At 38.6% G+C, this 23,387-nt stretch overlaps 1 protein-coding gene across 1 annotated transcript in view; it reads left to right on the forward strand.

The window, feature by feature from the left end:
- Positions 1 to 23,387, forward strand: part of arrdc1b (arrestin domain containing 1b) — a 62,309-nt gene that overhangs the window by 21,381 nt on the left and 17,541 nt on the right. Inside the window, exon 2 of the mRNA XM_051938186.1 lies at positions 9,665 to 9,775. Within this exon, the coding sequence (XP_051794146.1) occupies positions 9,665 to 9,775 (111 nt within the window). The remainder of the gene's footprint in view (positions 1 to 9,664; positions 9,776 to 23,387) is intronic.

Genomic DNA, 23,387 nt, shown 5'->3' on the forward strand with positions numbered 1-23,387 from the left:
AATTTAGACTATCTGAACAGATTTGAATGGCATTTTTTATAGATGGATAAATGGATGGATGAATGGATAGATGGATAAATAGATGGATGGATGCATAGATGGATAAATAGATGGATGGGTAGATGGATAAATAGATGGATGGGTAGAGGGATAAATAGATGGATTGATGGATAGATAGATAGATGGGTAGATGGATGGATAGATGGATAGATGTTGGATAAATGGATAGTTGGATAAATTGATGATAGATGGAGGGATGGATAGATAGATGGATAGGTTGGGTGGATGGATGGATGGATGGATGTATAGATAGACAAGACAGAAGGAAAATGTATAAAACAGTATATAGAAGTATTTTAAGAGTACAAAATGCAATAAATCATGTGTTCTGAAGTACAAAAGGTGCAATGTGAAAATAGGAATCTTTAATAATGAGTAATGTATTGTTGTGTTTTCTGTGGTACTGTTGTGTCTTTTGTGTATACAGATGCACGGAGAAGTGACAAAGAAAGAAATCTTGAATTTATTGACCAGCATTTCCCACGTGACAAACCTCTGGCTTCAGGTTCACAGGCTGCTGATTCATAAAACACAATGGCCTAAAACAGATAATAATCTTTGCTCGCCTTGCTAAGTGTATCCTCTTACTCACCAGTAACACACCTTCCAGCGACACCCCGATACAACCTACATCAGAGAACACTTTGATGCAATAAAACTCGTGTTTAGGCAGCTGGACCCAGAACCACTATCGATTACTTTCCTGGATCTGTCTGCCTACACAGTGTTAAGCCGTGCCGTCTAATGAGTAGTAGCGTCAAGATCGCCTCCACCTACAGGACACTCTCATTGAACTGTGGAGAGGACCTGGACAGACTCCAGCGCTGGCAACAAGTCCAGGCAGCTGCTGAGTCAGAGCATGTTGTGCTGCTGGCTTTGCCTCTCACTGAGTGTCGGCTTCCTTCAGGCTGAGGTTTATTCTGTGGAGAACCGGCCCCTGGTGTAGGTTCCTGTGCTGGCAGTTCCTCGGTGGTTGTCAGCTTCCCAGAAACAAACTAAATCACATCGAGCTGATTCGTTACACTTTTGGAATCTGTTAAGAAGAGCTACGCAGGATAGAGCGTATCACCATGTTATTTCCTGTTTAGATAGTGAGTCATGTGACAGCTTAATTGGCCCAGCGACTGATCCAGACAGTGACTGAAATTACATTTTTGAGGTTTCTGTGATTAGAATCTCGACGCTACTCTGTAATTTTACTGCATTTTTCACCTTTCTCACTGTATTTTTGTTACCTTGAGACCTCGTTTGATTCAGTAAATGTTCTCCTCATTGCATTTAACTCAGGAAGTAGTTGTGACGTGTTCTATTGTCCGTGATTTACTGGTAGAGTTCCTACCCGTGATAAGATGTCAGGTGTTTGCATATATACCATTGTTTGATTCCCGGGAATCAAACTGGAAATCAAACATCCGTTTCAAGAGCGAGATTGTCATGCTTTGGTCATTGCAAACACAAACTCACTCTCCATCTCATTTTCTATCTCTGAGCTCTTATCAGTGGTCTGTAATCATAAAAGCCCTCCTTCGACATCCTTGAACTTGGATATTTTATATATATATACCCTCTGTCAAAAGTTTTGAGACGGGTTCTAATTTATTTGAATGAGAAAGTGTCACAAAACTTTTGACAGGGGGTGTAGGTAGGGACTTACTTTAAAAACCATAATGTGTTCTTAGAATCCATCCAAGAGGAGCACCTGTGCTATTTTAGAACACTATAAACTTTACAATTTCACAAAATCGTCTAATATTTGCTGTTTTCCTGAATGTAATCGCTGGTGGACCGTTTCTCAGCCAATTAAAGTCAGTGGAATTGGATGGTGAACGATGCAGAGAACGTTGATTGAAGGAATTAATGCCGTATCCTGAGTATTTGGAAATCTACTGTGACACAAAAGCAATGTTCAGAGACGAAATAATTCAGATAATTATGTGAAGTTTACTGAGCTCAGCTGCAAACACGATGACAGTCATCATTCATCATCATATGCCATTTATTGTGTAGTTCCAATTACATTGATTTGACTTCTTTTTCTGACCTCTTGGTCTTATAACTATTAAAAATATCATGTATGACATCACATGACATTCCTGTCTAGATTAGGAGTCACTACTGGTGGCTTTTGCACTTAAATTGTTGAATTCTAATTGTATTTCTTTGTTAAACTTTCTCGATTGATTATGGTTAAATATTGGATCATGGCTTGAATTGTATTTCTTAAATCACTGTTTGTGTTTGCACGGCTTTAGAGATTGTGTTCTGATGTGTCTTGTGTCCAAAAAGATGTTCTTGACTGGTAGTATTTTTTTATTTTTAGCATTAATTATATCATTACTGCATAAATACAATGCAATATGTTGCATCTGCTACTAGTTGTTGTTGAAGCAGCTGGATTTCTGATCTGTATTTGCACTAAAAATGTTGTAAAATGCCCTTTTTTCATCTCTGTTTTTGTGTATGCTCTAAATTTATATGTATATTGTGAATATGCACAAAAACAGAGAGATGATACAGCATTTTATTTCATTACTGCATAAATACCATACAATATGTTGCATCTGCTACTTGTAGTTGTTGGAACAGCTAGATTTATCTTCTACATTTGCATTAAAATGTTCTAAAATTCAGTTTTTCATCTCAGTTTTTATTTCTGTTCACATTATACATCTAAAATCAGAGTTTTAAATGCTTTCAATTTAAAAACAACAAAGAAAAGAAGTAGAAAACTTATCAAAATAAACTATTATGCCTGGCTGTGGTGGAAAAGTTGCCCAATCACCTATTAGAAAATTCAATAAAGGCTTTTAGAAACTGATTATTGAAATAAACAGCTATATACTGATCATTTTTACTGCATCCTCTACTCTAGCTGTGTTTTGGTACTTCTCACTATTACACTGCTTTACTGCAGAATAACCCAGAATACACAAAAAAAAACACTGTTCTTTTATCTGTCCTTTAAATCCTGATGATGATTTATAACTTTCTGTTTTATTTGGTTGCTCTGTGAAGCACTTTGCAACCTAGATTCTGAAATGTGCTTTGTAAATAAGATTGTTTTATATATAAATGGCGCAAAATGCCATGTTTTTTCATCTTCTTCACATTCTAGGAGAACCAGAACTAGTTGGAGATGCACTACTGTTCAAAAGTTTGGGGTACCCTAGAAGTGTCCCTATTTTTGAAAGAAAGGCAGTTTTTTTTTTTCCAGTGAAGATATCAGTGAATGAATCAAAAATCCATTCTAGACATTGTCAATGTGGTAAATGACTATTCTAGCTTTTAAACATCTGATTTTTAATGGAATATCTCCATAGGAGTACAGAGGAACATTTCCAGCAACCATCCCTCCTGTGTTCTAATGCTACATTGTGTTAGTTAATGGTGATGAAAGGCTCATTGATGATTAGAAAACCTTTGTGCAGTTTTGTTAGCACATGAATAAAAGTGTGAGTTTTCATGAAAAACATGAACTTGCCTAAGTGACCCTGAACTTTTGAGCGGTAGTGTCCATCTGTCACTAAATCTCCAGAATTCATGCCGTCTTTTAAATTTAAAAACCCTACACTCAGTTCGTCAGACTCGGTTCTGGTCGTCTTCTTTTTTGAACACGAGGTTTTCTGCAGCGGAGCGCGGCGACACATCATCTTTGTGTGTGGACGTTCGTCTCATTAAACGTATCATCGCTGTTCGCGGTCCATCTGGCTCCATGTGTCTATGGAGAGCTCTGCCCATTATTCAGACAGACAGCCAGTCTCTGCCAGAGCGGCTCCTCTCTCATGACACAACTATTCACTATTCAGCTGTGCTGCAGCAGCTTTTCCTGCTGCTGCTGCCGGGGATATTACACAGATTACCCCTGCACTGACCTTTCGAGGGCTGAACTCTTCACTTTTCCACTGCACACAACTGTAAACAGTGTCTAATTGCAGTAATGGCTCCTTTTTTCTGTCATGTTGGTTTGCTTTACACTTCTATTGTTGTCAGGTGTGATGAGTCCAGAAGAATGTGTGTGAATGTGGAGCAGAAAGGTATTATTCTTTTCCACGAATGAGGCAGGTGGCTGCAGGAGCAGATTGCGGAGTTTAATTAATGACCAAATAAATGGACGTTGGTCTGAGTGGCTGAAGGGCAACGCCTCGTTTCTGTGCTGCAGATTTAGTCTTTTTTTTTGTCTTTACTGGCAGCAAACGTCCCTCCTCGTAACCAAAACTATGCCAGCAGCCCCGCCGGTGTGGAGAGCTCAGCCATCTGCCACTGTGAGAGTGTGTTTGTGTGTTTTTGTGATGCCAGAACAGAATTGAGCACGACTGGGAGCCTGTGATTGGACTGAAACAGTCATGATAGCTGCAAGATCAGTTTGTGGGTTTTTTTGGGAACATGTTGCTCATCAAACCGGAGTCATCAAATCCTTTCTTTAGCACATTTTAAACTGTCATGCATGCAATTTGACAGCAGTCTATGAGGTCATTCATACAATTAGTCAAACAATGAACAAGCTGTTGAAGGAAATGTCTTTATATTGGGGCTACATTTTTTACCGGTGAAATCAAATCTTTTTCATTTGTTTCATAGTCAGCTAATGTTGACTGGAGTTTGTCAGCTTAGCACAAGATTACCTCACATTATATGCCTCAGCGCACCTCATAATATAAACTTAAATGTACCGTGATGGAATATTTACCATTATATCACCCGTCATTTGTAATCTCATTTTGTGAAATTAACTACAAGCTTCAACACTTTCAGGAGAGCCTCCAAATCCTGGTTAATCCATGATTAAATCTGAACTCATGTCTAGTTTTGAAGACACCAGGCAGTAAAAATCAAGTTTATTACCTTGTTAGCATGTCCACATGGTGTTTTTTTTTCTATGCTAGAAGGCATATCATGAGCAAAATAAGCAGACATCCAGGGTTTCATTCATAATAATGGCCAATTAATGTGTTTTTTGTTTCAGGGCGGATACCAATGCTGATTGTTAGTAATTGAAGAGACTCATGTTGATGAGTATATTTGTAGTAATATTTTAAATTTTGCAGTTAAAATATAAAACTTCAAGACAAAACTTTGTTGAAATATGTTTGTTTATTTAGGTTTTCCATATATTTGATTAAATTTGGTAGACTTTTACTTGTAACATGTAACCAGCTGGAATTTGGTGTTTACAAATCTAAAGTAAAACCTTGTTAACTTGATGAATTTTATTGGGAGTCAGTTAAACAAAATCAGAAAAATGCAGAATATTGGATATGAAATGAGACTAAGTCGGAACCATTCTGTCTTTTTAAGTCGAAACGGAATTATTTAATGGAAAAAAAAAATCTTCTAAATATGTAGCTTTGGTAAACAGAGACAAGTTTTTAGGGGTTGTATGAATGACTAGTGAGAGACTTTCAAGGTAATTTGTTTAAATGTTTGCCTTTTGTATCCTACTACACTCCGTTTGAAATGTTTTATTTACCTTAAGTACATAGAGTGATTTTGGACAAATTTTGATTAATTTTGGGTTATTTTGAACTATTTAAGGTAATTTTAGACCATTTTTGAGTGATTATAGATATAGTTTGTGCAATTTCAGACCGTTTAGAGTCAATATAGATCATTTAGGGTCTTTTGGACCATTTTTGAGTGATTTTGGACAAATTTTCATTAATTTTACATCATTTTGGAATAATTTTGGACAAATTTTGCATCCTGTTTGAAAATGTTAAATAATTTGATTGAATTTTGAGAAATTGAGAATTTTTTTAGCCATGAAATAAAAACGGATTTCCGTTTATAAAAATACATTTTTTAGATGTGAACGTTGTTTATATTTTTGCCTGTTTTTTTTTTAAACATTAACATGTAAAGTAATATAGGTTTTCTGTGATTTTTTCCTGTAATTGTCAAATAAACCAGGGGAAAGCCACAAAATGACAGTAATTTGTTAAAGAAGAACTTTACTTTAAAAACAATACAATGTGCTGTGCATAGTCTTTTGTCCTTTATCCCATTGTTCCAAACTCTTAGTCTCACATAAACTCTTCTGTGAATCACTATGAGCTTTCTAAGACTTGTATTAAATAGCTTTTCCACTTTATCTATGCATATTGTATCTGTCCCTATCGCAGAAACCATAAATAAATAAATAAAAACCATGCAAATAAGTGGTGTTAAATCCTCGCAAGATTCATATTTTTAATGCGAGTTTTGTTCATTTGTTTTCTATTATTGGGATAATGATGTTTTTGTTGCATCACTCACACATTCAAGAAGTTAGGCTTTCTTGTGAAAAGGCAAAAAAGTGTAGCGACTATGAACGTAAAGCAAAGAAAGTAAGACGACACTGCTGAGGTGAGATGGATGCGGAAGCATTTACAACAATATTAGCCCTATCTGTCTGTCAGCTTATCCAGAGATGATACTGAGGCTGTGCCATCTTTCTATTTAATCCTCTGGCTTCTGTCAACCAGTTTTATTGTTTGTGAGTGTGCGTTTGTTATCACAGGGTTTTCATTTCCTTGCAGACATAGAGGTAGGTTGTGTTCATACTGCTGACCTGTGATAGTGGTTTCTGAAGTTCAGCTGAACATTCTTTTGTCGTTGTTGTTGTTGTTGTTGTTGTTAGACAGTTGACATCAGTGTGAAGACTTTTGTGTCGAGTGAAGATGATATCGTCCTCGTGATGTCTGAGTTGAGCCTGAGGACAAGATAGTAGGGATCGACCGATACGGACTGTTGGTAAACAAGAAGGTATTTGAACCCAACATACAATAAATTTAAAGTTTAACAGCTTGTGATAGCAGAGAACCTGTCATTCATAACTAGGATTCTTCATTAACAATGGTGACGTTCTTGACTGAGATCGATCAGTTTGTCTCCTGCTGTTCTTCTCTAATTTCTTAATCTTTCACTGTTTTATCACTTTCATTGCCCACTAAAGTCCGGATCTTAAAGGCATTAGAAGAGATTTAATTTCCTACAACTTTGAATGTAGCATGCGCATGCGCACATACAACCTCTCCCTCACCCCCATCTAATCTCCCCCCTCTTAACATTTACGAAGAAACGCCCCCCTCCAGAAACTTGCGTAGGACTCGTGAAGTTGTCTTTTACGGCTGGGTCCCCCTTGATCTTTATCTGCCATTATGTAAAAAAAGATGAACCAAACAAGTCGCCAGCTAACTACGAAGCTACACCAAAGCAACACATACAGAAAACACGTAAGTCCAAGGTGTACGTAATCTACGTAACTAGGCCTGAGCCGGAAGATTTTTGATTGACAGGAAAGGGAGCAAACCAAACGCCTCGGTCCGAGCGCATTGATTGGCTGATGTTTTTCAGGTCCTGCCATGTCCACAGTTATTTTTTTGTATTTTTTATTCTTTTAGAAACCATACATACACATCCACTAAAGGTCAGTATATTCATTTTATGTGAATCGGACAAATTAAACAAAAAAAAACATCCTCCATAATGCCTTTAAAGCTTTATTAGTTGTAGTTTATGGTAGCTTTTGCTGCTGAGAGAAACTAAGTTCCTGGTTTGTGTTTCTTGTTCAGTTTTTGCTGCTTGAGAGACATTTGTGAGACCACAGAGTGACGGCAGACTGAAAGAAGAGCCTGCATCAGACCAGAAGTAGTTTATTTATCAACAAGAAAGCACTCAGAGAGCACAGTACTACGCCAAAGCTGCTGAGTCGTTGTCATTTCCAACGGCTGAAATCTTGACCAAAGTTTGCGGAAGAAATTTCATCAACATAGAATGTGGCCATTTAATATAGATGTATCATCAAACAAAATGACCTTGGGCTGAGCACAGGCGTGTGTTATGCATGTGTACTTTATGTATGGATACCAAATTGCATGACCTAAATATGTAGCGGGTGGCGGGAATTAATGGGACTCAGAAGCACCCCCATAATTTATTCAATTGTTCCTTGTATGATTTCCAACGGACAAGTCTTGATAAGTCCGCAATGGTTGATTTGTTGTAGGATCGCAATCATGTGATCGTCGGCAGGCAGCTGACGTAGTGTTCACTTGTTGCTGTAGTTATAGTGATGCCGTGCCACTATCTCGTAATGATACAGAAATCTTTAGCTGCAATCTGTCACCGCAAAATATAATCACTTGGTCCTTGTGTCATTTCTGACCTTCGCTGAAAATTTGACCCAAATCCGTTAATCTGTTTTTGAGTAATGTTGCTGACAGACAGACAGACAAACCAACGGCGATTATCGCATAACTGCATCGCGTTCCTTAGTGGCGTAATGATTGTTCTCCAGATTCTGTTTCAGGTTAATCTTTGGCTGCCTTCTAAATTAGCCGCTAGCCGTTAGCATAGCTTTAGCCACTATGAGAGAAGAATTTCCTGGTTTGTGTTTCTTGTTCAGTTTTTGCAGTTTGAGAGACATTCCTGAGACCACAGAGTGACGACAGAAAGAGAAGGCTGAATCAGACTTAAAGTAGTCCATTGGTCAATTATTGATCAGTAAAAATACCGATACGGATACTGACGTTGGTGAAAAATGCCACAACAATCAGTCCATCCCTACAAGATGGCATTGTTGCTTTAACTCTGAGCGGCTCCACAGGAGAACATGAACCTTTTCCTACCTACTGTATTCAGGTTCCGCCAATGTAAAACGACCTGCTTCTTGCACAGATGCGTTCATGCGTTCTGCTGAAACATCAGACATCTTGATTTGACATCAGCTTCGTCTAATCTCTTGCGTCACAAACACAGCACAGAGCCGTATCCAAACCAGTCAAACCTGAAGCATCCACGCATCTTTTGTTTACAATAACCTCCTCAGTGTCGCCGTGGCTCACTAATAAGGTTATCCCTCCTCTTCTCCATCTGTTGACACAAGCGCCATTCACAGCCTGTTCCGACAGATTATTTATCGCTGCAGCAGAATGCATGTAAACAAACGGCGGAGGCCCTCGATGATTTAGTGGGGCGTCCCGCTTTGTGACTCATTCTTATGCTAATCAGTGTATGTTGTGCTGCTCGTCTGTGCTTTTCATGCTTTGAAGCCCATACCGACTGCAGTTAGATGAGAGAACTTTATGCTTCTACAAATACAAGCAATGAGAATTATGAAAGTGGGTGAATGTTCGTTTTGAAGTTGTTTTGATTGCTTGTTCAAGAGGCTGAAATAACAGAGATTTCTGTCAACAAGTTTTCACACTTCACTGAAAGAAAACATGACAGCAACGTGTTCTGAGAACAAACTTTACACAGCAAGTTTTTATAAGCTTTTTATATCTGCTTTCTTTTCTGATTATTAGTTAAATAGTAGACCTCATGTCTGTGCAGCTTCAGATTCAACCCCACAAATTTCTCTCTTTTGCTAATCGTCATATCTTCTTAGCAGGGATGAGCTGGAGGCTGCGTTATGAAGCAAAAATAAATCTCTTAGAGATTTTGGATCTTTATGCCTGTTGGTTGAACAAGATAAGACATTTAGCCTCTGGGATTTTTCACTGTTGTGACATTTTGTTTAATTGTTGCCCAGATTCTTAGAAGTCAGTGTGAATGCCAGTAAACATATGAAGGACTGTTTGTTTCCAGGCAGCAGATTGACTCCTGTTTTCTGTCCTCTCTGCAGCCATCAAGGTGAACTGTCAGGGCTCATGTGGGATCTCCAACAAAATGAACGACACCTCATGGACTCTGGAGGAGCAGTACTTCAACAGCACGCTGTCTGTTGCTGACAAAGGTGATGACAAACTACGAGTTAGTGAATCGAGGTGGCACTGCAATGCTGCATACTGTCGATAAGGAAAGACTCGCTGGGATTAATTAAAACTGACCGTTGAATCCATCAATGCAGTTTCAGCTTTAAAACTGCACATAGCCGTCTTTTACCAAATTTTATTGAATTTTCAGTGGACAATTGGAGCGTAGTGATTGGAATCAATAAGGTTGCAGGTTCTGGCTGCAGTAACTGATAGTGTTCTTTTAAATATGTAGTATATTAAATGGAACTAGTACAGGATCATTTCACCTCAATTCACCAAATTTTTCTCTGACAATCTCATATTTTTCTGATATTATTTTTTTGTTCTGTGCATATTTGTGCTATTAAGTAAAACATGGAAAGTCTTTGGTCACAGGTGTTTTTGCCTAACCTGGCAATAGCCAGATTAATAATTGTGTAGTACTTGATAGTACTCCACAATATCAATCTGGGACCGCTCCATGTAAATCCGTTCGGAGGAAAGAGGCACGGATTGGACAATGCAACAGTATGTCCCGCCTCTGACAGGTTTGTTTTAAGCCAATCGCGGGATCTTCACAACGAGCGGAGCCAATTGGTAGATTAAACTCTTACCAAAACCTGTAGGTAAAAAAGCACAAACATCTTTACCATCCAGAAATGCGCAAAGCGCCTCTCGTTGTTCTTCCTTCAAAGAAGCGAAAGGAGATTCAGCTAAAACTGACTTAATAGCAGCATCTACACGATCGTTGTCCTCCGTTGCCATGTTTGTTTTGATCTACTGGCGCTTGGTGTCGTCTTCACACCCGGATATCCCGCCCCACATACGAATACTGCTGCGTGATTGGCCCGTGCCAACTTGGCTCTGTCCGAACAGTGAATGCGGGAGCGGAGCAAGATGGTTTCTTGAGAGATTTGTGAACTCACAAATATCGCGAGAAATCAATTTGCTGGCAAGGTTAGTTTTTGCCTTTTTTGTATAAAAAATTCTTTAAAAAAGTTGATCATGTTGATTTTTGTGCCTCTTCTTTCCTTATCTGGGGATCAAGTGTCATAACTTGAGAAATAATATAGCTGGAAAGCTAAAATTCTGCAGGCTTGTTGATATCTACTGGTCCTTAAAGGTACAACCTTGCTTTAATAAAATAGTGCAAACCAGTTATACAATGGTGCAAATTTGGTCAAAAAATGTGTTTTTTAATGTTCTAATAATCCATAAAGCCTTTATTTTAATATTGGCCAATTAATTAATTAAAAAAAGAAATATATATATATATATATATATATATATATATATATGAATGACTGACTGGGAAACTTAATGAAAAAAATGTAATTAAATTTTTATGTATTTTAATATGTGCAATTAATGCAAAAAATATTAACATTTTATTTAAATGTTTTTACTCTAATTTTTAAAGCTCCTATTGATGCCAACCATAGGGGTAAAAAAAATCTTCTTCTTAGGGTGAAAAATAAAGGTTTTATGATTGGTTGAATATCTGAGTAGGCACATTTTTTTTGACCAAACTTGCACCATCATATAACTGATTTGTATTACTGTGTCAAAGCAGGGTTGTACCATTGAAGACCACATGTACATATTAATGAGCCTGCAAAGTTTCTGGACTGTAGCTACTCCTTATTTCTGAAGTTCCGGCTCTTCAAACATTGATTCACAGATTGGCATGAAGAAATAGCACTAAATTCAGCATGACACCAACTTCTTTATAAATACACACGTGGACAAAATTGTTGGTACCCCTCAGTTAAAGAAGGAAAAACCCACAATTCTCACTGAAATCACTTGAAACTCACAAAAGTAACAATGAATAAAAATTTATTGAAAATTAAATAATCAAAAACAGCCATTACTTTTGAATTGTTGATTAACATAATTATTTAAAAAAACAAACTAATGAAACAGGCCTGGACAAAAATGATGGTACCTCTATAAAAGATTGAAAACTATTTGACCAGAGTGACATGATTAACTCAGGTGTGTCATTTAATTGACATCACAGGTGTTTCCAAACTCATAATCAGTCAGTCTGCCTATTTAAAGGGAGACAAGTAGTCACCCTGCTGTTTGGTGAAAAGGTGTGTACCACACTGAACATGGACAACAGAAAGCGAAGGAGAGAATTGTCCCAGGACATCCGAAAAAAAATGATAGACAAACATCTTAAAGGTAAAGGCTATAAGACCATCTCTAAACAGCTTGAAGTTCCTGTGACAACAGTGGCTCATATTATTCAGAAGTTCAAGACCCACGGGACAGTAGCCAACCTCCCTGGACGTGGCCGCAAGAGGAAAATTGATGACAAATTGAAGAGACGGATCGTTGGAATTGTATCCAAAGAGCCCAGAGCAACCTCCAAAGAAATTAAAGGTGAACTCCAAGGCCAAGGTACATCAGTGTCAGATCGCACCATTCGTCGTTGTTTGAGCCAAAGTGGACTTCATGGGAGACGACCAAGGAGGACACCACTGCTGAAAAAAACTCATAAAAAAGCGAGACTGGAATTTGCAAAAATGCATGTTGACAAGCCACAAAGCTTCTGGGAGAATGTCCTTTGGACAGATGAGACCAAACTGGAGCTTTTTGGTAAGGCACATCAACTCTATGTTCATAGACTCAAAAACCAAGCATACGAAGAAAAGAACACTGTCCCTACGGTGAAACATGGAGGAGGCTCAGTAATGTTTTGGGGCTGCTTTGCTGCATCTGGCACAGGGTGTCTTGAAAGTGTGCAAGGTACGATGAAATCTGAAGACTATCAAGGCATTCTGGAGAGAAATGTGCTGCCTAGTGTCAGAAAGCTTGGTCTCAGTCGCAGGTCATGGGTCTTCCAACAGGACAACGATCCAAAACACACAGCCAAAAACACCCAAGAATGGCTGAGAGAAAAGCGTTGGACTATTCTAAAGTGGCCTTCTATGAGCCCAGATCTGAATCCCATTGAACATATGTGGAAGGAGCTGAAACATGCCATTTGGAGAAGACACCCATCAAACCTGAGACAACTGGATCTGTTTGCTCATGAGGAGTGGGCCAAAATACCTGTTGACAGCTGCAGAACGCTCATTGACAAATACAGAAATCGTTTAATTGCAGTGATTGCCTCAAAAGGTTGTGCAACAAAATATTAAGTTATGGGTACCATCATTTTTGTCCAGCCCTATTTCATTAGTTTGTTTTTTTTAATAATTATGTTAATCAACAATTCAAAAGTGATGGCTGATTTTGATTATTTAATTTTCAATAAATTTTTATTTATTGTTACTTTTGTGAGTTTCAAGTGATTTCAGTGAGAATTGTGGGTTTTTCCTTCTTTAACTGAGGGGTACCAACAATTTTGTCCACGTGTGTATTTAACTCAAAAGCTGATGTTACCTGCAACCCCAGATTTTACACATGACCAACTTCATCAATATTCACCTTTTGACGATGGTCTAACCCAGCTAGGAAACCTATAGTGCTCTTCCAAAATGTTCCAGGTGGAAGTTGCACTCTACAATTTTTGTTCCTGGAGTCCGCAGGACTTCTGTTACTGTTTAGAGCAACAAGCCAAAACGAGATGTCTCATCCCCGAATGAAGAGTTTTCATAGTCAAAAGCATGTCGCATTTCTAGAAAGGTTAAGAGCCACTAGCATACACTTATATTTTTTGAATCTTCACTCATATTTGCACATACAGAATAAACCTGAGGACGACCAATCCATGTCATGTGCTTTGAAATTAACAGAAACCAGCGCGACCTGAAACTTAACCTGTCTACACCTAAAAAAGCAGCAGTATAGTTCTCCACATTGAGTACATTTGTCGCTGACGTGCTATAAATGTAGGATTTATGGCCCTCTATTGAGACCACTTAAAGTCACATCCCTGCCAGAACGACCCTGTATGATGGAGACTGAAGCCTCCCTGCCTTTTACCTCATTTGGTTTATGGGAAAATCTGCTGCAATGGGCTTAATCTCTCAACAGCAGCACCAGCAGTGTTTTTTCAGCCGTGTAGTGACGAGTCAAAACCTCAGTCGATCAGAGTACCAGTCCCCTGCAGTGATGTTCCAGCCAGCCTCTCTGCACACTGCCTCCTCCAGATGAGACGGAGTTTAGTAGTGACGTCCAGGAGCGTCAGATGAGAAGGTTGGACATGCTGCACAGAGGACAGGTTTCATTTTTTTTAACCCGATGTGTTTGTTCCGCTCAGCTGTGAAGATGAGAGCTTGCTGGACATTTTGTTGTGAGCGAAGTCTTCCATCTTTTGTATGTGCTGCCGATAACGCCCCACAGCCAGAAGGTGAAATGTGCTATGCATGCATGAAATCTGCTGTAAATGCAAATCACACCTCGGAAGTTAATGGCAATCATTAGAGCATATAATCTGCACCGGTTAAACCACCATAAGGCAGTTCAATGTTTAACTCTCAGGACTTCATTCTCCAACATGTGGCGTAAACATCAGTCTGCATACTATATACTGGTGGAAAGTTCACCTACTCAAGTTTTCTACTTACATATAAAGGTCCAGGTACCTGTCTTCATTATGTGCTGCTTTTTACTTTTTATTCGTTATAATGCACATGGAAATATCACACTATTTTACTTTACAGTCTGCACTTATGACAGTCATAATTTGTAGTTAACTTGAATATTACAAATATACATTAAAAATACGGCGTGTTACTGAAGATTAAACTAAGCATCTGAATGGAAAGTAGTTTAAATTGGCTTAAATTAGCCCATATAGTCATGCATCATAATGCTAAAAAAAATGCTCAGAACAATATAAAGTCAATGTTTGTCCCACAAAGAAGAAGAGTTTTTGGCAGAAGTTACTTCCTGCATAAAATAAATAGGGTCAAATTAACACAAAGGGACATTTTTACAGCGATTTTTACAAACAACGCTATGTGCCATACAAATAACTTGGAGGACACCATAACTGATATATAAAAAATATCAAAATATTAACAAAATTTCAAGTACAAGCTTGAACACAGGAATGTTCAGTATCAAAAATGCTTTATTATTCTCTGAGGAGAAATTGCTTTTCTTGTAATTTTTAATCTCTTCTGTTGTTACTTTTCTAAATAAATGATGAAAATACTTGTTGCATCTCTTTGTATAGTGTAAAGCTGAATGCTGCATTTACAATATTTAAATTGGAAAATCCCACAAAAACACTATTAGAATGAATTTATTCAAAGAAAACTGCTGGTAGTAGATTAAAAGAGAAACAGTTTCTCGACATTTTAATGTTTAGAGTCCTACAAGGTCAATTTCATCTCTGAAAATGACATGATGAGGGAGATAGATGTTTAAAGGCATTAGAGGAGATTTAATTTCCTACGACTTTGAACGTACCATGCGCATGCGCACATACAACCTCTCCCTCACCCCCTCCAACCTCCCCCCTCTTAACATTTACGAAGAAACGCCCCCCTCCAGAAACTTGCGTAGGACTCGTGAAGTTGTCTTTTATGGCTGGGTCCCCCTGGATCTTTATCTGCCATTATGTAAAAAAAGATGAGCAAAACAAGTCGCCAGCTAACTACGAAGCTACACCAAAGCAACACATACAGAAAACACGTAAGTCCAAGGCGTACGTAATCTACGTAACTAGGCCTGAGCCGGAAGATTTTTGATTGACAGGAAAGGGAGCAAACCAAACGCCTCGGTCCGAGCGCATTGATTGGCTGATGTTTTTCAGGTCCTGCCATGTCCACAGTTATTTTTTTGTATTTTTTATTCTTTTAGAAACCATACATACAGGTCCACTAAAGGTCAGTATATTCATTTTATGTGAATCAGACAAATTAAAGAAAAAAAACCATCCTCCATAATGCCTTTAACGTGAATTCCTCAGTATATAAAACCAATAAATCTGCTTCTGTAGACACTACTAGTTATAAAGGAAACCTCTCACATTGGTCAAGTCAGTAAACTAAACTAGGTATTGATTTAATTCCACATATTTACAGAATAGTTATGCTTTTTTTACATTGTGATTATCTGCTAGAAATCTATGTTTTATCCTGTATTCTTGTTACGAAACTAAAACAGTTTGAAATGTTGCATCTTTCGACATAAGGAGAGTGAAATCATCATGACTATTATTGTATCAACTGTCAAACAGGGTGTGTCGGGAAAGTGAAAAACCACAAAGCAGCGCCAGATTGCTTAAAATGAACCAACAGGCACAAACATGAACACACTCGCTGAACACGGGAACATGCAGACCTGTTGGCGAACTAATTTAGGAGCCTCTGTGTGATTGGCAAAACTATTTAGAAAAGGAAATATATATTATCTTATCTCGAGGGGTGGTAGATGGTCAGTGTAAACGTTGTACACTGGAATGTAGGTCAACTTAAAGAAAAAATCTTTCCAGGACATGTTTCCTCAAACAGTTAGTCATAAAAGGTTATAACACCTCAACATACAGTCTATGGAAGTATTTACACCCCTTTAAGTTCTCTCATTTTATTGCTTTTCAACACTGAATCACTGTCAGTGCGGTTTGGCTTGTTGGAAAAGAATTTACACCAAATAAGAGTCTTTTATGCCAGAGTGAAGAGAGATTTCTAGAAAGTAATGTCAATTAAAGAGAATCCTAAAATGTAAATTTAAAGTTACAGGCAGCGTTGGTTGGGTCCTTGCATCCTAGCTCTGGTCACATACGTAAAGTTTCAGACAGATTGGAGCATGTGCAGAGGATTTACACAGCATTTCCCGTGTCATGGTGAATTGTCGAAATTCTGCCGGCTGCCATTTCCACACTCTCACATTTTGATAACTTTTGATCACCCATGCCTGGTGTACATCCTGTCCAAATTTGAATTCTGTCAGGGTTACCCCCTTTGAGTATATAGATTTTGAAAATGTACAAAAATGTATCAAACATCATCCAAAATATGACACATAATTCAAAATGGCCGACTTCCTGTTGGTTTTTTGGCATGCTTGTCATAGACTTCTTTGTGCATCTTGACGTGTTACATATGTGCACCAAATAGAATTCTAAAATGTAAAACAAGTGATTGCTTGAGTATTCACCGCTCTAAAGAGATTGCTTAATTCAACAGAGGTGCAGTCATTTGGTACTAGAAGTTAAACAATTAGTGAATCTGAGATTATGTCAGTGCAGTGAATCTGTCTTAAATGATTGTGGTATAAAGGCACTTTTATCTGGAAGGTCCAGTCACTAGTGAATTAAATCTGTGATGGTTGCTGGAAATGTTCCTCTGTACCCCTATGGAGATATTCCATTTAAAATCAGCTGTTTTCAGCTAGAATAGTCATTTACCACATTAACGATATCTAGACTGTATTTCTGATTAATGTTATTTTCATTGAAAAATGTGCTTTTCTTTCCAAAATAAGGACACTTCTAAGTGAAACTTTTGAATGGTGGTGTATGTTCAGGCAACTTGAAGCACTTATGGTTCCGGTTAGGAAAAGATGATGGTCTTGTTGATTGTTTTTTAAAAAATTCATATTTAACCCAATCACATTCTTTCCCGATTGTTGATTTAACCCCTAAAGACTCATCTTTTTGTATCATTTAGAGGTTTTTTTCCATGATAGTAATCCCTCTCTGTATTAAAGTGGCACAGAAGTAACTATATAACACTGGTTTCTCTATATCAGGGGTGCCAAACTCATTTTAATTCAGAGGCCACATACAGATCAGTCAAAACATTATCCTTCCTAATATTGTGTTGGTCTCCTCTATGCTGCCAAAACTCCTCTGACCCAGTGGGGAATGGATGCAGGACCTCTGGGGATGTCCTGTGGCACCAGTGAATTCTGTGGGTCCAGTGGGTTGCAGAGTGGGACATACCTAGATCAGGCAACGGTAGTGTATTACTCCTCATCTCCTGAATATCACAGAGTAACCTATTATGTAAATAAATGATTTGTTCAAGTGAAATATAGATTTCAGCTCCTTTTCCCAGGAGTGACCGTTGGGGATGTCCCAATTAAATATCTTTTTTGTGATTCTCTGATTGGACACCAGTCTAGAAAAGAAAACTTCATCAACTGGCAGATCTTTGAATCAGTAGTAAAACTAATTCCCCGCCTCACTACCCACACAGTGTTGTGTAAAACACCAGGCACACTCCAAACCGAGGAGGACATAAATAATTCATGACACGCCCTCTCTCTCTCCTTTATCTCTGCCGTTTTTTTCTGTATCCCATTCTCTTCCGAAAATGGGCTGCTTTGCCCCCAAGGGCCGAGCGACTCCGGGGGAGCGAGACAGGAAGGGTGACGGAAGATCACCACGAACACACTCCAACACACACTCCACACAAACACACACTCGACACAAAGCAAGCGGCGCTTGCTGTGGCTGACTGATAATGTGGTATGCCACAGATGCTTGACGGTTGGAGGAGTGAAGCCCGGTGATGTCAGCGTCGGCTCTTCATCCCGTCCCTGCTCTCAGTTAATGACCTTCAGGAAACAAGGATCTCCCTCCTGCTGCAGAGTTACTGTGGTTCCAGACGGGTTTTAGAAATCGAATGTTTTATATTTAGACCACGCTCAAGACGGAACCACTTAAGATTTACAATGCTTCACATTTTTCACTGGTAACACCCACACCTCTGCGCAACAATATTTTTACGTAGATGGATTTGTAAAACAGAAAAGCATTTTTTCAGTAGAACCATTTCAGTGTGGTTAACTTTCAGATAACTATATGAACACAGACTTTGGACTTGCTATACCTCCTTTCAGGCAGCTGTAAAGACCACAGATGTACACTGATCAGCCACAACATTAACACTGTTGGTCCACCTTATGTGGTCAAAAATGCTCTGAACCATTGGGCATGGACCAGAGGACCTTTCAGGGCGTCCGATGGGGTCTGGACCAGGACGTTTGCAGTGGATCCTTTGGGTGCTCTGGGTTGTGCTGTGGGGCCTCTGGGAATCAAACTTGTTCCACTGCATCCTGTTGATGTTTGATCAGAATGGGGCCAAGGAAGTTTGGAGGTCAAATCAACATCTTGGGTGACTGTCGTGTACCTCAAGGTGTTCCTGATTGTTTGATGTTTTTGCGATGTGGTGCGGTGAATTTTCCCTCGGGGGTAGGCCTGTAGCATTTAGGATATATCCATTTGCATGAAGGAGTGTGTTTGTTCTGGGGTGTTTATTTTGGTGTCCAAGTCTCATCAACACGGATGTCAAAATAAATGGTTTTTCAGGAGAACACCACATAGAACCAGTATGATCAATGTTATTCACTTCACCTGTCAGTAGTCATTATGTTGTGGCTGATCGTTGCATAGTTGTTCATATTATGCTACTTTCTTGTCCACTTGGAGGCTGTACTCCATTATCCACAGCAGGGGTGGCCGCACTTTTTTGGCTTGCAAGCGACTTACAATGACCAAATCAAAAATGATTACTACATTAAAAAAATATAGATTTATTTAGACAGTCAAAAGTTTTGACACACCTTCTCATTCAATGTTTTTTATTTATTTTAATTATTTTCTATATTGTAGATTAATACTGAAGATATCAAAACTATGATAGAACACATATAGAATTATGTAGTCAACAGAAACATTTTAAGCAAAGCAGAATACGTTTTATATTTTAAATTCTTTAAAGTAGCCCCCTTTTTGCTTTGATGACAGCTTTGCACACTCTTGGCCTTCCCGTAATCGGCTTCATGAGTTTGTCTCCTGGATGGTTTCCAACAGTCTTAAATGACTTCCCAGAGGTGCTGAGCGTTTGAGGAGGTGAGAAGCAGAGTGGTCAAACCCACAAAATATCTGAACTGAGTTTTATATAATTACTGTAATATTTTATTTTCTAGATTTTAGTGGCAAAGTGATCTAACCCACAGCCTAAATATAGCATTACAGTAGCACTTCCAATGTTAGACAATTCTTGAAAAACCAAACTTTGAACCTATTTATCTCAAAAACTACAAAAAGTGGGTTAGACCACCCTTCTTCCAAACCCTTTACTCTGGGGGTTCAACTCATCCCAATCCCAGTAATACAACTCTGTACATTTTTGGTCATTACCTTACTCTGGTGACTTGCACTGAATGGAATCAACCAGGGTTACATAGTCTGGACAGTTGCTGCTGGAAGCCTCAAGCAGACTTCAAATGATCATCAGTCATCGTGGAATCTGGACTTAATAATCTTCCTGTTGGAAAAGGCTGACTCATATAAATGAGTAGAGCCGAATAATACACTCATAACTGACCATGAGCCCTGGGCTTCAGCTGAATGTCGGCCTGTAGTGTCAATATCTCAATATTTAGGTACCTGGCTTGCTGGAGTTTTGCAGTAGCTCACGCATGTGTTAGAACAGATGAGACCTCAAACTGGGTGCTTGTGCGTCAGTCAAGTGCCAAATGCCATAGGGAGGGTGGATGATAGGCTAACGTCAAAGTTTTTAAATAGGATCCAATCTACTAGCACTACCTGTGTAATTGATGTATTGGGAACCCCTGGTCCACAGATTCTGTTGCTTCAAAATGGTCTGTTCATTGCGTATTTAAGCTGCTCTGCAACACATTCCAGTAGTGCTGCATTGCATTTCTGAGACAATGGCTGCTCCTCATTTGCATAAAGTCAAAGTCTTGGCTACTTAACACAAATGCAGAACGTCAAGCTTGATCCGATGACTCTGGCAGCTTCTGAAAAACGTCTTGGCTGACTGAAATCAAAACAGATTCACCTGCTTTCTTCTCACCTTAAATATTTTCAGAAGCACATTTCACTGAGCTGTTTTTTGTTGTAGAAACAAAAAGTTTTCAAACAGCCAGCCATGCTGGTCTGCTTTGAAATCCTGGAGTGGACAACCTCAGAGGAAAGCATCATCCAGTTGGATGCAGCCACTGTTTGTTATTGGGGGTGATAACCATGTTGACTCCAGTCGAAGAGCAGCTGTAGATCATCTATTGGACGCTACAGAATTGTTTGCCCATCAAGCATCCTGTGTTGGGAAGTGGCTCCATCCTTGGATTGAAAAATGCCCATGTGGACACATATTATTAGCACATGCGCAGTTGGTGCTTCTGTAGTGTGGAAGCCATGTTGAAAACATTCCCAACAACAATTAAACTCTATTTTATGTCTCTTGGACCCTACGAGCCCCTTATCTGCTTCAGGATATATTATTATTCATAGTCTATAATTTGAAAGTTTCAATCAAATTGAGCAGGAGGCCCCTGGTGATTTTTGGTGCAATAACCCCTAAAATTAGCTTTTCTAATAGTCTGAGCCATAAAGACTCCATCTCAGTAGCACTTAGATACACTTAACTCTCCAGTAGTATTCTTTTATGTATATTGAAGGTCTTTTCAGAGGAGTTTGCTCATATATCACATGTAACCCTTTTACTGTTACTTTGAGTATGCAAACAAAATGAAACAAGAATTTGTGAACCATCAGTTTTTAAATGTGCCTTCTGGAAATGAATGCTAAAAATCGGATTTTTCTTTCAATTGATAATACCTCGTGCCTATTTAAACTCCAGAAAAATGAAAAAATGTGATATTCAGTTTACTGGGGAAGCTTTCTTATGTCTGTTATTTAAATGTATGGTAGTTACCTGTAGTGTAGTGTAGCTTAGGAGTAGGTAGTGCGGTAGATGTGATCTTTGTAGTCATATGTGCTGTAAAATTTTAATCATAGAAGGGTTTGAATGGACTATTATTGCTGTTAAATAATGGTTAGGTTGAATTCTTCATCATCATGCTGTTCAGAATATTTATCTACCTTTTTGCTTTCCTCAGTTGTAATTTTGAAAGTTTTTTGTACCTGTGCTGCCTCAACTCCGGAGCTTATGCAGTGGCAGCACGGTGGTAGTTTCAAGCATGACGTCCTCCGTTAGCAGTAAACACAATGCAAATCGCTCCACACCCCTCCTCCCCAGGAAGCTTGGACTAATGGAAAAAGTTGTGTCCATCACTAATGAGGTGAGACATGTTGCTGTCTGGAAGAATTTAATTGGGCTGTCGACTCATCTGGAGAATTAATAAGCCGGTCGGCTCAAGGTGCTCTTCATGTGATGAGGGCAGGAAAGCTCCTATTGGCTCCTTATGCTCTGCTTATTGATTTAACTGAGCTTGTGAAGCAAACATTGCGTGTAATTGATGATCCGCAAGAAGCAACGTTTAAAAAGAAGCGCTGATAACAGATTGACAGTCTTTGATACAGATCAAATAAGATAGATAGATAGATACTTTATTAATCTCCAAAGAGAAATTCACAATACCAGCAGCATGAAAGGCAGAGAACATGAGAGCATGTAAGTTACAAATAAGACTATATACAAATAAGACTATAAAAAATATATATAAACATCTAAACATCTGGCAGTTCAACAGTGCAAATATTGTTGTGGAAGTTCCCGAGCTGTCATTTAATTGCTAGATAAGAACCCTGTGAAACTGAAATTTGAAAATTTGAAAATAGGGATGTAGTTTCCTGGCAGACTTCTAAAAAATTCTCCCATAATAAGCTCATGATTGTAAAACTGCCTTCTGGGTGAATCAGTGCAGCCGGCTGGTGTCCTGTCAGATTACTGCAAACAGTCAAACACCCAAACAATGTGTGAACAACTGAGATAAAAGAGCTTCTATTTATCGGATAAAAACTCTCATTCAGAGGAAATGTCCTTTTAGAGTTTCATTCCAAATCGTCTTAATGCTGCGACAGCTTCAGTGTGTCTCTGAAAGCACAGCAGGGTCTATTTCGTTTTACCCAGAGTTCTCTGATAACATCACAAATCCAAAGGTTTCAGGCTGATGCTGCTGCACTGCAGAGGAGTTTCTCTGCACTGCAGTTTGACGGATGTCCTGCAAAGTGTAAAAATACACCTTAATTCTATTTTTATTTAATTGTCCTGTTAATATTTCACACAAATCTGAGTCTGAGTCTGCCCACATCTCTAAAGGTTAAGACTGGAAGTTGTCATTGTTTTCTATATTGTCAACACAACTGATGAAAACACCAAAACTAGCAAGTATTTCCTGTACAGTTTCTTTCCTCTGTGCCATAGAGCTCAATTGTTGTCCAAAAACTATTAAAAAGACATTAATGAGCCTCATTGTAGTACTGAGTGAAATGTTCACCATAAGCACTCACTGTAGTTCATTTTGTCTCACTTAAACTGTCCTGCTGCTGTATAGGAGATGGAAACATGGACCATGACAGCTAATGTCAAAGAATAATCACAACTTTCCTGACAAGGCTTCTCTATTTTTTTGTCTCGTATGTGGTTAAAGTGTGTTACTTGTGGTTGGTTTTCTCACTATGCAGCCTAGTTTATTCTCTTAAATGCAGTTAATAGAAGCAAGCCTAATTCGCAGTTTGGGTTTTCCATTTTTGGCGATATTTTAGAATTTACTTCCAATTTGCCTGACAATTACATGATCACGTGGCCGTTACCAGCTGAAAGAATAATGGCAACTTTCCTGATTAAAAACAAGGCTTTTCTACATTTTTGTCTTGTAAGTGGCTAAAGTTTGTTCTTTCCTCTTAATGGTTTTTAGTGGTTGGTTTACTCACTCTGCAGCCTAGTTTATCATCTCCATTGCACTTACAAGCAGGTCTTTTTTGCA

The sequence above is a fragment of the Acanthochromis polyacanthus genome, chromosome 18, assembly GCF_021347895.1.
Source record: "Acanthochromis polyacanthus isolate Apoly-LR-REF ecotype Palm Island chromosome 18, KAUST_Apoly_ChrSc, whole genome shotgun sequence".
Lineage (NCBI taxonomy): Eukaryota > Metazoa > Chordata > Actinopteri > Pomacentridae > Acanthochromis > Acanthochromis polyacanthus.